General features: G+C 41.5%; 1 protein-coding gene across 1 annotated transcript in view; it reads left to right on the top strand.

The window, feature by feature from the left end:
• Positions 1-653: 653 nt before the first annotated feature.
• LOC111657530 (mitogen-activated protein kinase kinase kinase kinase 4-like) overlaps positions 654-17,741 on the top strand; it is a 68,897-nt gene continuing 51,809 nt past the window's right edge. Inside the window, exons 1-2 of the mRNA XM_023409735.2 lie at positions 654-968; positions 1,241-1,306. Of these exons, the coding sequence (XP_023265503.1) occupies positions 912-968; positions 1,241-1,306 (123 nt within the window). The 5' untranslated portion in view covers positions 654-911. The remainder of the gene's footprint in view (positions 969-1,240; positions 1,307-17,741) is intronic.

Consider the following 17,741-nt stretch of genomic DNA (forward strand, 5'->3'; position numbering starts at 1 on the left):
GGACAAATAATATGGCTTCCCGCGATTAACTGACTGACAGCACGTGAGGAAGTCTGTGCTCCTTTTTTTTGAGGTGAGTGAAATTCTAGTATTAGCGTTAATTAACAGGTATCGGTGTCTGCGCTGGCTTGTTAGCTTAGCTTGTTAACTAGCTAGTTAGCCAGCGAATGAATTAGCATTGGGTTAGACGCTTGTTAGCCTGTACGACCCAGCTGTGCTAACGATTGCTAACGAGAGCATAAGCTTGCAACAGTTATTAAACCGGCATGCACCAAGTTTCGCCTCAACTCCGCCATTTTTGGGTTAGCCGGGGAGCTAGGTGGAATCAGGCACTGCCAAGATGGCGTCAGCGGTGCAGCCGACTCCGAAGTTTAAAACCGCTCACAGAGGCGACGTCCATCTTTATATACAGTGTTTGCTATGAATAAATTTTACAGGGCCAGTGCTGAGGATCGGTCACTTTACAGTTCCCTCTTTGGGGGTAAGGGGGCAATAAATTTCTGCTCAAGGCCCCAAAAGGTCTTGAGCTGTCCCTGTCTGAGAGACAGAGAAGGGGCGGAGATTGAAGAGAGAGGGGGAAAGAGAGACATACGGACGGACTGCAAGGGCGAGAAGGCGGAGAATAGTGGTAGAGAGACGTACACACAGACACGGAGAGAGAGAGAGAGAGAGAGAGAGAGAGAGAGAGAGAGAGAGAGAGAGAGAGAGAGAGAGAGAGCAGGCAGGGCTCCGGCAGTCGGTCGGTATGTAGCAGCAGCGGATTACAAAGAGGGAAAAACGCGCCTTGGATAGAAAATATCTCCAGCGGGATTAAAAATAAAACCAGCCGAGGATGAGACACACACCGTCCGCTTGAAGGAGAATCAAAAACACGCCGTTATTCCGCTTATTTATCACCGTTTTTTACGAAAATGGCGAACGACTCTCCGGCCAAAAGTCTAGTGGATATAGACCTGGCATCCCTGCGGGTGAGTGTGTGTCACACAGACATGTCCACGGTGCAATTTATCTTTTCATATGAAGAAATAAAAACGCAGCCATGTAGTAAAAAGTGCTGTTGTTGACACAGCCCTGCGGTAGCTTCTTCTTTGTCTAATATCCGCTGGCATGGGAGGCCAGCAAACCGGGCGCAGCCGGCTCCTACATCGAACTAACCCGATTGTAAATTACTACAGTGAATCAATTAATCACGTCATGTTTGTTTGTTATGCTTTTTTTTTGAAAAAAAAAAAAAATACAGGATCCTGCTGGGATTTTCGAGTTGGTGGAAGTAGTCGGAAATGGCACCTATGGACAAGTCTACAAGGTTGGTGTCAGCCTCCATCTGACTATGTGTGTGTGTGTGTGTGTATGTGTGTGTGTTAAAGCTCCAACCGAGAGAACAAACAGGCGGAAACTGGAGCACAAACATGCATTTATGTATTTTTTTCCCCTCTCACGGTCTCAGGAACACGTTTATTATAACCCGTCCCCTCCCCTCCTTCACTTGGGACCGGTGCGGTCTGGACTGGATTATCTCTCAGATAGCGTTTTGACATCTCACCGCTTCTCATCCATTCATTATTTTTTATTTTACCGATGCAAACATCATCCCAGCTACACCTATCTTGGTCCCAAGGAGGTCCCACCTCTTCCTCCTCCCCCTCCTCCTCATCCTCTCATCCACACCCCAGTAAAATATTCCTTGCATACTGCACGCGTTGCTTTGCACTGATCAGTCCAACCCCATCCGTGCATGACAGCCTTTACCACGCTGACCGACTTGTGCGCCATTGGGTGGGCGGTGTTTCATTGCGCATTTGTGCACACCATTGCCCAGCAGGCCTTTTGCTGGAGTGGCTCTGTGCTGCATTTATGGGGATAGGCTCGTTCATCCCATCACACATACACATACAGTGGAAAAGGCATTTGATGGAGACCTGGTGCTTCTGCGGCCCAGATTACCGCCTCCATTGCCCCATCAGAGACAAGCAGCAAGCAGCGACATCATCCTGCTGTTGCCTGGTAGAAATGAGAGCAGAGGAAAGAGGAGGACCAAACCACAGCTGCTGGGTCTCTCCAGGCTTCTACTGATCTGTTTTACTTTGAAATCAATCATATGCAGTGCTCCTGTGAGGAAACGTGTGTTTTGTCGTTGTATGTGGTTGACTGACTGATCATGACTCTGTGTTTTTCTACTTTACCAAAGCTTTTGCATGTCTGAGCACTGGCGTCGCTGCAGGAAAATTTGGTTTGTTTGGAATTGATGTTAATGTCACGTGAGACAGAAGGTAGCCATGGGAAATATCCCCATGGTTATGACCTGCGAGCATTCACACCACCGGATAACCCTACTTGCAGACATCTTGCGTACCACAAACTGCATGTCGGAGCTGGTTCCAACTGTGATTGACTCTCATTTGCTTGTGGCTGGAAAATAGTGCCTTTTTTTCTCTTCTGTGTTGTGTTGCAGCAGTGGGGGTTAGCCAATCCCAAACCCTTTTGGAACAGATCCAAGTGAAACTCGGCAAACATAGAACACCTTGACTTGCAGCTTGTGGTTCAAGGGTAAATCAACATGATTATTGCCATAGCCTACTTTTTTTCTATGTTTAATTTAAACACAAATTGAGGTTTTCTAGCACTGAGCAGTGGTTGTGTGATAGAGTTGGTCAAGTGAGGGTTAAACAGTCAGCATTTACAGAATAAGGATTAAATTATGTCTTAATTATGGACATTCCTGGACATGTACAAGCTTTCAGTAAAATGAGATTAGCAGTTGGATGTTGATGTGTGTGTATGTGTGTGTGTATATATATATATGTGTGTGTGTGTGTGTGTGTGTGTGTGTGTGTGTGTGTATATATGTATATATGCCAACTTCCATATGATATTAGTGAAACAGAGCCAGAGGTGATTCCTTCACGTCTTGATGAGAACATATACTTGGAGACAAGTCAGTGTTGTAGAAAGCAGCAAGATCTGCATCCTCAGGCTTCCTTTCCACAACTGCTGCAGTCACTGAGTTTCTAAATGATGGTTTTAAAAGGGTCACATCAGCCTCCTAAATTTTTTATCTTGGCTTCTGACACACCGATTCTGACAAAATAAAGCTGATTAAAATATTAATGATCAGGTTATATGCACAAAATTACAGTCAGCACTGCTTGTGCTAACAAATATGCTGGAGTATGTATGTGTTTGATTTAAAATTCATATACATGTTCCAGGTGTCCAGCGTCCAAGGCCCTGATAGGAGGTCCATGTGGACCCTCTTACACATGTGCAGACAATATGCACAGGGTACATTTTGAGCTTTACTCTTCTTGCTCTTGCTCTGCAGTTTGTAGGCCGAGGCTCATGGTAAACATAACCTAAAGTAACTAACACACAAGTATGCTGTCCTCCAGGAAATCATGAAGTATATATGAGGAGCCATTTTAGGCCTTTTAAGTGGAGTCTGAGGAAGCACAGCTGAAGGGGGGGATCTTACTCACCTGAGCCGCTGCAACAAAATTAGGTTGTAAGATGTTGACACTGAATCATCAGGGTTTGGACGTCACTCGGCTGTAAACTCATACATGGAGAGTAACTCTTTCTGTCACATGATGATCAGAGTTAATTCAGAATTAAATACACCTGAACTCTTGGTATCTAGGCTTATTTTCCATATGTACGACAGTGGTGTCGATGTCCAGGAGACAGTCTGAAGGTCCGCTGTATCTTTGCCTCTGAAGATTACACAAGTGACCAGCAGCACTGAGCGATTCCACCGCTGAGACGAGTGTCACTTTGAATCAGATATTAGAGTCATGGACATTAAGGCCGGCCCTGAGGCGAGCCTCTGTGAACGTCTGCTCAGCTGTTACCTCACACTGTGTACAAAGACACGTCCCTTTTATAATTAAGCACAGTGATGGCGGTTTGGGTGTGTTTGGTCTTTTTCTTTTTTCTTTTTTTTTTTTTGTGTTGGGAGAAAACAATACCACAGAAATCACATCTTGATTTGATCTGAGTTTTTTTTTTTGTTTGCTTTATTTTGTGTTTTTTTGTGGCTTGAGGGGGGATGATGGCGGCTCTAAACGTTTCATTAAAGCAGGGGGACAAGTGGTTGTGGAAACGCTCAGATGCACTGGAACATAAATTAACCTTGACATTTTGAGTTTAGTTCCTCAGGATTCAGTGAATCATAACCACGTGTGCCATGCGAGTGAGTGTGGATGAACTTTTTTTTTTTTTTTCCCTTCCCTTGTCTGCAATGCCTGCCTTGCAAACAATCTGACTCAAAAATGTATGTGTGTATGTTTAGATCTGCACATGTGCACTTGATCAACACTTAGCGATTGGTTGGGCTAGCGAATAGCTGCAGTGTGCGACTGACTGAGGCCTGTTGCAGCTGTGTGCACTGACAACAGCTGTTGGAAAATGAAAAAGAAGGGAGGTTTGGGGATAGAGAGAGAGCGAGAGGTAGAGAGACATAGAAAAAAAAGAGGAACCACAAAAGAGAGAGATGCACTCGCCCTTTAATCACCAAAGTGTTTTTGTGTAGTTGCTAAAAAAAAAAAAAAGGATGCTGAAGAACCTGGATGCATTTCCACATTGTGAAAAGATGAGAAGTACATATCGGACCTTTAAACATGTCAAACATCAAACTGTTGTTCGCACACTGTAAAAAACAAAAACAAAACAAAACTCCATCCTAAAAATAAACATGCTTCTGGCGACAGTTGAAATTAATCTAAATGAATCTCAATGTGTATTTTCCCTATGAAAAAGTTAATTAAGAAATATAATATCTACAATCTGGAAAATTGTGTTTGGTTTAACAACGAAGCAGGAAGTAAAAACAAAACAAGGCAGTTAATTGAAGACACTAATCAAGAACACAACAACACAGAAGAAACATGAACATTACTGCAAGGAAAAAAAAAACCCAAGCAAACGAACAACAAAATGAACCTAAACTTCATTAACAGCAACCAAGAGTGAAGAGGTCAGGGGTCACAGTGTTTCTGTTTCCATTAATCAGTGGGAGGTAAAAGGGGGAAAATTAAATGAGAGGCAAAAGGAATTTTTAAAACTCTGGGGTGAGACCACACTCAGCATGTGGGGCTGGGAATCCCCCTCTCTGAGGAAATGGTTTAACCCATTTATGACTTGCTGAGCTTCTCTCCTTCAAACCAGAACTGTAATTGTTTCAGCCTCACTCAGACGGGCTGCGTTCAAGTTTACAAAATGTCCAAACTGAGCAAACAACCCAAACTGTGATTTTTCTTATTCTTAATTCCTTAAATCGACGGAAGATGAAGTTTTGTTTGATGCCTTGCTTGTTGTGGGTGTTGGCAGACAGCGAGTTGATGTTCATGAGGAAGTAGTGAAACGGCGGAAGTCATCAGCACAGTGAGGAGAAGTTGGTGGCTTTGCTGTGATTGCTAGATTAGAAAACCACAGCCCCGTTACTGTTGCTCTGTCATGTATCCACATGAAATGTCACAGCAGTTTGGAAAATGACAAGTTGACACACTTTAAATTCTGCTGATGGCACGATAGGCGACTTAGAAATGCAATGCAGATAATGATATTGTAGAGATGGAGATAATTAGTGTGAAAACCATTACTGTGTAAAGTCTCCATGCCCAAGAATACAGAATATTAGTACAAACTCTTTTTGGGTCAAACTAATAATTATTTCCATTAGCAATTAATCTGATGATTATTATTGTCTAGTGATAGTAAAATAAGACCCATCACTCTGAGGGTTAAGCTCGACCAACAATCCAAAAACCCCAAAATCCTCAATTTACACATTGACATGAGTCAAAAAAGATTTGAATTATTAATTAAGAACATTGTTGATGATTTATTTTCCATCGATCAACCCTAACTCTTAACTAATACTTATATACTGCTTACATGTACTAGCAAAATCCAAGAAGCAAAGCAGTTTAAATCATGAGACACAAGACCTTTGCACTGAAATCCCACTGAAAGCTTTATCACTGTTTTCTAATGAATAATTAATTTAAAATAAATACAGATAAAATCTGCAAAATATTATCAAAGTGGGCAAATTTTCTTTAACTGTATTAGGACAACCCACCCTCAAGATCAGATGTGGAATATCTGCTCAGCTCTGATGCACTATATTGTAATGTTAGCTCCCTAACCTGGAGGATTTCTCTGAAGCCTTCCTGAAGTTTAGCAGGGAAACTCCAGTGTCCACTGTAGATGAAGGCTGCACGCCTGTGTTATTCTCCAATAACTGCCAATATGAATACTGCTGGTCCAAAACACACACAGTTGTTTAGTTTTTTTGTTGACAGGAAGCCAGTGAATAGATGGAAGAGTAGGTGTGATGTGATGACAACATTTAGATTTGATTAACTGACACGCAGCAGCATTTTCTGTATCAGCTGCGGGCAGGAGACATTTATGTCTTTTTGTAGGATTGCAACTGATGATTATTTGCATTACTGAGAGGCTTGTAACATAAAAACAGATAAAACAGATAAAGAACAGCAATTCAAAGCAGTTTCATTTCCTCTGCTTCTCTTCGTCCTGACTTTATAACGGGAAGGATGCTTGTGTTTTTTTTCTGTTGCTGTTAAAGTGAAGCTGGGTGTGGCTCTCCACCAGCAGCCTGTCATCAGTAGAGCAGAGCACCATCACTGCAAGTCCCCCAGGAAATGCACCGCAGCACTTCAATGAACGCATGGCAGATCTGTCAGATGCATCCATATCTAAGTGCACACGAGAGGAGGTTTTCTAACTCTCTTTATCCTCGTGTAAATCTGCTTCTGGAGCCAAAGCATACGCATTCTAGTGAAGTTTCAGCGGGTTAACAAATCTGGTCTGTCAGGACAATACTGGCCTTACATTAAATATTGGATGTGGAACAGTAAATACTAAAACTGGTGGCCACAGTTACAGAAAAGTCTGTCAGTCCTGCAATAACATTTGATTTTTCTTTGCTTATTTTATTAATAAATAAACAAATTATGTCTTATTTATTTTTAAACTAATATGTGCCTGTGTCCAGTTTACAAGAGCTGCAAACACTGAAAAAATATAATTAGTCAAACATGTCCCATGATGGTCTAAATTATGGCTGCAACTGATGATTGCATCACTAAATCATTATTTGACATTTTATCGACAAACTTGCCAAAATAAGACTGAAAGATCCCATAACAGTGTCAGAACAACAAAACCCCAAAATATTCCATTTACAATCATATAAAACATAAAAAAGCAGCAAATCGTTGTATTTTAGAAGCGGAAGCCAATTAAATATTGGCACTTTTTGTTTGATAAATGACTTTTAATCGATTGTCAGTTGTTTAATTTAATGTTGATGAACTGATCAGTTGGTCAACTAAATTTTAAAAACACCTAATAAAAAAGTAAAAGTAAAAAGTGCTTAATTTTCTATTAGTTTCTACTATTTCCAGTTCTATGGGGAGCTATTTATAGGCCAGTCCCGACTCTGTAAAGTGGAGGAACTACAAAGCTGTCAGAAGGAATAGACTCATGCAAAGCTGGCTCACCGACCTTCCGGCTATTCAAACTGGAATGTTAGTCGTGTTTGCTGTGACCTTTCACGGCACAGGAAGTGAAGAGCGGCCACAACCAACAGCAGCAGCAGCAGCAGCAGTAAAGTAGGCCGCGTCTCCACTGGGAACTTTTCAATACAGTCAGAACTACTGTTATCTACTGTGACCTTTCCAAACAGAAGAAGTGGAAGCTCTGCCACCGATAGCAGCAACAGGAACTTGACTTTGTCACGATTCTTGATGGTGAGGTTGTGCTGCTTTGTGTTCCCACCCATGGCTCCACATAATCATTGTTTTCAGTGCTGATGAACAAATACTGAATTTTTCAGTGTGAAGGTTCCACCACAAGTATGGCAACACCAGAACCCAAAGTGATTTCTTCAGGCTGCATTAATTTTCAGCTGTGAATGCTAGATGTTGGAAACATTTCAAATTTGATCAGTGCTGAGCTTCAAACTGGTTTGTATACCACGACATGCCCTCACAGTGCAAGCTGTTTTTTTTATTACTACAGCATTAAAGGTCCCATATTGTATGAAGTGAGACTTCCATGTGATGTTTGATTATAGATCAGGTCTAGGTTCTGTATTAATACTGTGAAAGTATCAAAGCGCTCGGTACAAACAAATCACCACAAACTGAGCCTTAAAACACTTTTGTAACTTTGTGATGTCACAACAAAACAGTCATCGCTCTCAGCCATGCCCCAAGCCCCACCCACCTGGACCCACTTTCCAACCTTGCAGGATTTGCTTTCTGTGAGTGTTTTACCTGAAATCTGCTATATTTTTATTCGATCACTCAGAAAACAGTCAGCCAATCGGAAAGGAGAGGCTCAGAACCTCCTCTCTTCTGATTGGCTCACCGACCTGTTGTTACTGGAGCTCCAGAGAGAAACCTGAGAGAGGAGATGAAAAACTACATTGAGATAGTTTTTGGTTCTTAAAACCACAAATGTATCTTCTTATCGATCAACACTTCAAATAAAACACAGGAGAAGTGTAAAATATGGGACCTGTTTAATTAATGTCCCTGAAAGCATAAAGAACCTTGACTGTTTTTAGCACTCAGAGGATTAATTGCTAGAAATCCAAATGCTCAGTTGTTGCTTATTTTGATGACTTTACTAGATAATTATTAAGCCTGTTTATTAGTCTAACTGAGCTGAGAAACTTTCAGTTTTAGTAAAAATGATATCTGCAGACAAAGGGCATATGAAGTGAAAGAGCTGCCAGTGCATCTCCATAATTACCTGTTATGATTACAGCAGCAGAGATTATACTTTGAATGTAATATTGCATACAAGCGCACGTGAAATCATAGAATAATTATAGAAGTTATAATGAATTTTTTTTTTTTTTTTTTACTTGAATACATTTGAAATTCTTCGTACCATTGTTAATGAGTCTGTTCGCGGTGACCAGCTCTGCCTGCTAGCTACAGTTAAGCTAAAAATAAGTCACAGCCTCAGACAGTATCTGGGTCATGTTCTTTGATGCTCACTTTGTGGACTGATGCAGGGACTGTGCTGCTGCTGCTGGTGGTGATTCTCTGTGGATACGTTCATACATCAGGAGCAGGATCTCTGTTTCTCGTTTCACATTTGTTGGCTTTTTGACATATTTCTGTCACAGATGTTATTTATTGGCATTTATTATCCCATTTTCTCACACAGCTGGCGAAAGATCAAGAGAAACACCTTTATCTTGGGTGGAGACTGAGCCTCTGCCTCTGGCAGGGTTTGTGCTCACTCAATGCCCTCTCTTTATACTTCTGATTTTTGTTGTGTTCCCCTGAGCACTGAACACTGATTTCCAGCAGTTATAATCATGTCTGATGATAATGATTTTTGATTCCTCCGTCCGTCTGTCCCGTTCTCATGAACTTATCTCAGGAACGCCTTGAGGGAATTTCCTCAAATTTGGTGCCAATGTCCACTCAAGGACTCTTCAAAAAGAATTCATGCGCTAATCATGACACAATTTAACACACATGTCTAACAGGATAAAATTATGAGATTTTATATCCAACCGATCAATGGTCAGCGTCACTGTGACATCATAATTATTATTCAGCACTGTTACTCAGGAACAGAAGGGGAGACTGACTGGTTGGTAGAAGCATACAACCGCGAAGTGGCAATTTTAGTTTAATAGCCAATAATCATTTAATTGATAATATATGTAATATTAATATATTATTAAAATTATTAATTGATTTGATTTGATTTGATAAATAATTAATAATTTTGCAAAATGTAAAATATATATATATAAAAAAGGTTCATCACAATTGGTTTTGTCCGACCTGGAGAAGCTGGAACCAGAGAACATTTGGCATGTTTTGCTTCATAATTAAGTCAAATGATTAATTGTTTATCAAAATAGTTGTCATTTAATTTTATGGTAATTAACAAATTGATTGTCTCACTGCTGCATTCATCACAAACTCCTAACCTATAGAAATGAAGGCTGTGAGAGTGAGGGGTCTATTAACTGAGGACTCCCACATCTTGTCTTACTTATCACTTTGTCACCGTCATGTGGTTTGACACTTTGTTTCCCCTGCTGCCGTGCTGCAGGTACAACACACATTTCATCACAGTCACACCGCCCGTATTCTCTGGATTTATGCTTTATTAGCTGGTGAGCAGCAGAGTGAGCGAGAGCACAGACAGGCTGTGACAAAGATCACGATGCTGAAAGTTCAGAGTAAGAGCCTTGGCTTTCTCAGCTGCTGAGACGCACCGTTAAACGCAGAAGAAGAGGTCTCTGTTTCCCTTTTTCCTCCTCTGTCAGCCCACCCAGCGGCTCAGACCCAGTCCTGAACCTGGCTGAGGATGGGAAAAAAATCTTCTCCAGCCATTTAAAGCCCATCCCCGATGTGGAATGCAGGATGTGTCCATGAGAGGAGAAAGAGGCCAGAGGTGTTGGGATCAAGCAGTGGAGGAGAAGCGCTTTGGGAACGAGGGATGGGTTCAAGAGAAGGAGGTAGTGCAGAGCTGAGGAGGAAGGTCGTGGCTCCTGAGCATCCCTCCTCCTCGACCCTGGTCACGTGCCTCTCGGGGATGAGGAGGAGTCTGAGGGTGGGGGGTTTGATGGGAGGCACATGTCGGCTATAATCCCTCAGCATGAGACAGCACACGCTGAGAGGAAAAGGAGGGAGCGATGAGGATGAAAAACAAGACATATTAAAATCATTTACTCGCTTCAATTATCAAGCAATTAAACATTTGTTTAGATGTAGTTACTCAGATTTCTATGATGCCTTAAAAAACACTACTTTACCCTTTTATAAACTTACCATTGTTATGACTTGGGAGCGTTCCTGCATTATCTCAAGGTGTTCATGCTCACAACTCGCCTTGTGTTTACATCATATAATGTTGGAAATGAAATTAGATATTTTTGTCACGTCACTTACTGTATGTAGTGTTCAATAAGAAGATAAACTCCACTTGGCTATTTATGTTTATGGACAATTAATCCGTGAGTTGAATGACAGGAAGTAGTTGGCAGCAATTTTGATAATTAATCACTTATTAAACAAAAATACCGAACAAGATGAAGATGTAACCTTGAGGTCTGTGACGTCGTAAGATTTCTCTGAGGCTCAGATAAATGCCTCAGAACTGAAGTGTAAATCCACACGCTTGTTCCACTCACACTTCTCTATAAAAACCCTTCATAATTAACAAATGACCCCCTTTTTTTATTTTTTATTGTTTTGGTTTTGTGTCTGCTGGCGTCTGTGAAGGTTGTTATATAATACTCTCATCTACAGTGAGTGTTAATGTGGTGTTGGGTGGAGCGGTGGATGCATGCAGACAGTGCAAACAGATGGTTTGTTGTCGTAGCGCTGAGGTGGTGATGCTGAAGAGACCGGGAGTGTTAACGGTTTCTCTGTGTCTGTTGTGTAAGGTGTTGCTGAGACATTTTCTCCAAGGAACAAGAAACAAAAGAGGAAATATTTGAGTGTATTTTCTAACAAACTGTAGCTGCAAGACCCAAACATGTGCTGAGATTTAATGTCTGATCAGATTCATAATATTTTCCACTTACTCTCTCATCATAGTTCCTGACTGAAATCACACTTTTGCGAATTTTATGCTATTATTTTGTAGAAAACATGTTTTGTATGTTTTTCAAAGTAAGGTTATTATTTTGTTTTCCAAACTGCCCAAAAGCCCACAGACTAATCAGAGCAAAATATTTAAGATTAGTCGCACTAATCATCCTCACATCTGCTGCGAGGAGCGGTAGATTCCAGCCAGCGTATTAAAATATTAAAATTAACTTTTAATAGTTAAAAATTAAACTCTTTTCCCAGAAGAGTGATGTCGGTCTTAAAATTTCAGTTTAATATCCCGGCCTGCCCGTCCACTGATTTCTGCTTCCTCTTTTTTCCTTCCTCTTCCTCTTCTTTTACATCCTCCCCTCTCTTTGTCCTCTTCTCGATCCTCATCTTGTCTTATATATAAACAACAAATGAAAAAAGGGCCTTAACTCTGCCAGGCTTATAGGTTTGATTCCCACTCTGCTTCAGAAACATCCACCTAATTCTCATGGAGCTGCCTCCCTTGGTTATAACTTTGAGCTTCAGTGGTTTTTATTGTACAACTTCACAGATAAGAGTGTCGGCTAAATGCCTGAAATGTAATTTGGAAGTCGAGGGGTTGTGGAGTTGTTTCTCTGTGTGAAGAGGCTGTTGTCTGACTTAGACGGAAGGCGATTAGTAGTTTATTCGGTTGATTACGTCTCCTATTACGGACAGACATCCCTTTGTGTTTGCTCTTCGCTCCTCTGCCGCAGTCTCACTCGCCAGCAGACGTGCCGATAGACAACAATTCAAGTTTCTCAAATCCAGCTTGTTAGCTACAGCTGGGTGATTTTTCTTTTGTTTTTGTTTCAGCTTGCTCAACGTTTTCCGTGTGTTAGATCAATCATGATACTGTAACTGCTGACGAGCCACAACCTCTAAATACTCGACGTCCATGTGACCAAAACTGAAGTCCAGATGGAGAAGCAGCAGGAAAACTTCAGTCAGTTTCAGGAAAATGGATCATCCTGCAAAATAAGAGAGAGCAGATCCATCTGATGTTAAAGAGCTGACACCACATAACAACACCAAAGCGTTACGACATTTTGGGGGATCCTTTGGCAGAGATGGTATATAATATTCATTAGTTTGTAATCACCTGAGAATAAGAATCGTGTTTTCATTAGCTTAGCTTCATATCTACAAAGGGAGCAGGTTCTCTTCCTCAGAGCCCGCCATGTTTTACTGCCATGTTAGCCCAGAACAGACAAACCAAACGCTTGCCTCTGTACGTTCTCCTACGCACCTGGAAGACGAGAGTGAGGGGAGGGGTATTCAGTCGGTTGCAGTCTTCATCCTCACTGCCAAATGCCACTAAATCCTACAAACTGTTCCTTTTTAATTGGTCTATTATACAAATATCTAGAAGAGTAACACTCGTTATCTCAGATTATAAGCTTGTCTCGTTAGCATAGCATTTTAACCATGGTAAAAAACAGAAAACCAACAAAAACAAAAAGGAGGAAAGTCCTCAAGATGTTTTTTTTTTATTTTATGTGGCTCATTGTTTGTCATCTGGGGGCACTTGCGCTTTAAACCAGATGGCAATCAGTGAATCCAGTCTTCCAGTTAAAGCTGCACACCAAAGTAATAAAGCAGGAACTACAGGAATTTGATAAGTAAGGACATGTACAGTAAGACTTCGTAGCTGCTGCAGCTGCTGCTTTGAAGAAGTATCTCCGTTCAAAGTTGAAAACATGTCAGCTGGAGTAGTGCTGAGTCTGGACTTTAGTATTTTTGTAGTGATTTGTAATAGTTTTCTCACAATGTGTAGCAAGACGATTTCACCAATAGCTTTACTCATTAAGTTGTTTTTTTTTCCCCCATCCTTGGATTTGAGCTCAGCTAAATGGGCAAGAGTCTTGAGTACACACACATATTTCCAAGGTCAGAGCATCAGTCACACGTGTCCAGTGTTTCTAGATGGGGTTCATGCCTCCCTCTCTCTCTCCCTCTCTCTCTCTCCCTCTGTTTCTTCTCAGGACTCCACCCTTATTGATTTTCCGCAGCACTAGGGAGCATTTCATACAACAGCCCCTTCATGCTGTTATCTGTGACCTGCTCCTGCCTGATAAAACCCACTGAATGCTTCTCTGTTAAGAACCAAAATGGCCGCCACCTGCTCTGAGTTGGGAGTGTGTGTGTGTGTGTGTGTGTGTGTGTGTGTGTGTGCGTGCGTGTGTGTGTGGGGGGGGCCTTTAGATGGCCATGTGTGCACGTTTACTCACGTGAAAATGCAATCGGCAGGGATGATGTTTCCAAACAACCCAACTTGCTTTTCTTTACCACAGGCAATATGTTTTTCAGATTGTCCGTCTGTCCGTCCCGTGATCGCGATTATCTCAGTAACATCTTGAGGAAAGCTTCACTTGGACTCAAGTATGAACTGATTAGATTTTGATGGTTAAAGGTCAAAGGTTAATGTCACTGTGACCTCATGAGTATCAGTAACTATTATTATATGTCACAATGCTTTTGGTAGCAGATCTCTGCGTGTTAGTGTCTGTTATAGGGTTTAAAATATGTTTCATATACAATTTATGCAAGTAATAACCTGAATCTGGCACAACACCAGTGCAAGCATAAGGTTTGTAATACAAAACTCTGTCACCTTTACTCAATTAAACTGTTCTCCTTATTTTTGACCAACAATTACCTTGCATGAAATTATCCTGTGATATTTAAAAAAACAGAAACGACTACGAGTATCGACAGTCCTCAGGCTGCATGATGAACGTTTTCTCAGTGTTTGGCTGAGCTGCTCAGTTTGCAGAGTTCATAGTTAAAACAGTTGGCTAAAAAACGCTTTGTTGAATCCAACACAGTATGATAAAGGAGATTAATGACCCTGTGAGTAGTTTGAATGGGGACTGAATGATGAGCCTCAGGTTATAGAATTGTTTTTGAGATCGAGATCCTGTTCGGAGAGGAAATTATTTCTTTTCCAGGGGTTCAGACAAATCTGTGTCTGGACCTCGGCCAGTGAGTCTGGCTCTGGCTAGTGTGACTGAACAAGAAGTGGACTAACTGGCCCGCCAGATAAAGGCACGACCCACTGTTCCTCCTGTTGTCTTATTGTAGCCCCTCCCCCTGGACACACACACACACACACACACACACCGGCTAACTCTCAGCGTCTGGCCCATGTTCTTAATGACAGTTGTTGGCCTGTCTGAGCTTCTCTGGTTTTAACAGGTGGACATGATGGACTCAGTGTGAGTGTGTGTGAGTGAGTGTGTGTGTGTGTGTGTGTGTGTGTGTGGTGTTGGGGGGGCGTTACTGTATGGCGGCCATCTGGATAGGGAAAACAAAGCTCCTCTCGGGGGGGGGGGGGGGGGGGGGCTGTGTGTCCTGGGTACAAGCTTAAGCGATGTCTTGGAGAGCGTATTGTTGAACTGAGGGAGAAGTTTGTGTTGTAGTTCAAATCTGTGATAAACTGTTCGGTCAGTGCGGCTGTGATACATCTGCATCACTCATTCATCCCTCAAAGTGAAAAAACACGTGGTCCTGGAAATGTTGTCATATTTCCTCCAGCAATCGCCCCAGATCAGGATCCGTATCAGTGTCAGTATCTGGGCAGATTTAAAGTGAAAAATAGGTCGTGCAGTTGCAGAGTCATGCTTAATTTTTTTATTTTTTATTTTTTTTTAATGTAAAATCATGAAAAGTTTTTATCAAGTTGTGAGAACGTGCACGGAGGGCAGCCAGCTATGTCACCATGTGAGTGTTTGGTGAATGGTCCGGTATCGATCTGAGACTCCAGACTTAAACCAGACTTACACTAATCTTGTTGCAGGACTGAGCTTTCATAACAAACAAAATGTCCCCAGTGGCACTGAGTCCGAGGTGACACCGTCAGATTGTTTTGTTTCGAACTGACACTTACCCGTTTCAGAACCCTCATGTTTGAGAGGCTGAACCCATTCCAAATGTCTGGAGTATCTGTCTTGATAACCGACCCACACGATTAAAAGATTTTCAAAATTGTAATTTACTTGTCCGTTGATCTGATTGACATCATTTGGCGCTGATGGGCATTTTAGGCCCGAGCATAGAAACACAGAACTACACATCCCAGAACAAGATGATGAGGTTTGTCTTTTTGACACAACAAATTTTCATGTGACTATTTGAATCGTCAGTTTTTTTATAGAGAGTTTGTTTTTATTATCATAAACTTTGAGGTTTGACTGAGCCACGTTGACAGTACACACTGGATGTTAACAGATTCAGCTCAACTCAGCAAGGCTGTTTTTTTTCATTATTGATTAATAATGAGTATCTTCACATATAGCTGATTTACTGTATGACCTATAATTTGTCAGAAAATAGTGAAAGTTGCCCCCACAATTCATTAAATCCCAAATAAATATCTTCAAATTGTTAGTTTTATCTGACCAGCAGTCCAGAAACTAAATGAATTCTCTCTACTACCCCACAGCGTGCAGAAAAATAGGAAATCCTTACCTATACATGGAATGATTGGAATTTATTCTTGATAAATAACTAAATTGACTAATTATTTCTATATTATAGTAGAGGTCGCTTATTTTTCTTTTTTCTTTTTCCTCTAAGAAATGTTAATAGAACTCAAAGTATAAATCCGAACTTTGCTTGTTATTGTTCCTTTCATTCACTGTCAAGCCCTCTCTCATTATTACACACACACACACACACACACACACACACACACTTGTTGCCGCAGTGATAATAAATCCTGTTTTTCTTTCATGGAGTTCTGTAGCTTCTTTCAGCCGTGCACACAGCGAGAGGCAGCTGGCTGGGACGACTGACAGCCTCATTTGCTTTTGTTTTCATCTGCTTCAAAACACAGCGAGCCGGTCTGAGCTGTCACCTGACCACAAACCCTGCCGTGTGGTTGGACCACAGGGATGAGCCTCAGCCAGCTGACCAGAACCCAGGCCTGTGATTGGGCCAGAGTTTCTGAAAGCACTTCCTCCTGTAGCCGGGCAGACTCTGTGCAAACTCCCATGAGCACTGAAGGGTTTGAAAACACATATAGGCTGCAGTCAAGAGACAGACAGTTACAGCTAGATGTAAATGAATCCTCTGCAATAGTTGGGTAACGATACAGTGGCCAAGTGAATTAATTTTTAATGTTCATTTCTGTCAGATTATTCCTATCATTACATCAGGAGTTACAAATATCAACTGTTTTATTTTTTGGATTCATGTTGATGACACTGCTTCCCCTGATGTTGTGGGTTTTAAAGGCTTTAATAAGATGAGACGTTAATCTGAGCTGAAGAGAGACGCACAGTCCTTCAGATAAAGTGAAAATAATCTAATGTGAAGATACAAGGTTTTCATCTGACTGTGCTGACACATACGGAAAAACCTCACGAACGCAGGCGACGCCGTCTCGACTCTGAGGCCTTCTGTGTTACCAGGCAGATACAGAAAATCAAACGCACCTCAGAAGTTGCTCGTGCAGGGAGGGAGAAGCTGCTGCAGCTGAGTTTGAATTGTTAAAGGAACAGCCTGAAATTTATTTATTTATTTATTTTTAATTTTCCTCATTTTGCCCTCTGAGTCACAGTCGAAGATCGAAATCAGTTTAGTCTCTGATGGGTCCAGTGTGGCCCAGAGGGAAAATGTTAGCCTAGCTGCACAAAATGTTCAATTGAACTATAATGCTGGTTATTAAAACTGAGTACTTTTCCAGTCAAACAAAGTGTTTCCGTAGCATCGATTATTGGAAACGGTCAAGAGTTGAAAACTGGCAACCTTGTGTACATATTCTTTAATCTTTGATTTCCTAGAGTAATTACATTCCATAAAGAAAGGTATTGAGAAAGAAACTTCAAACACCGAGGTGGGTCAGGGATCTGGAAAGCCAACCATGATTCTCAGTGTTCCTGGTAGAAGTCCAAGTGGGGACCTTTGTTGTTGTTTTCCATCTCTTGTCTCAAAAATACTTAAAAACAATAGACGAACTAGTTGTTGCACTCTTTGTTGTTGTGTGGCTGTTGGACGCTCGTTGCTCTGCCCCGGGCAGGTTGACAGCAGCTGGTACACGGGTTATTGTAGTGTCAGATCTGGCACTTCTGCCCTCCTACTGCAGTTTTCCTACCAGCCTGTACACCCCCC

The sequence above is a fragment of the Seriola lalandi genome, unplaced genomic scaffold (genome assembly GCF_002814215.2).
Source record: "Seriola lalandi dorsalis isolate HSWRI2012SDOR001 ecotype SW California unplaced genomic scaffold, Sedor1 jcf7180002054406, whole genome shotgun sequence".
NCBI lineage: Eukaryota > Metazoa > Chordata > Actinopteri > Carangiformes > Carangidae > Seriola > Seriola lalandi.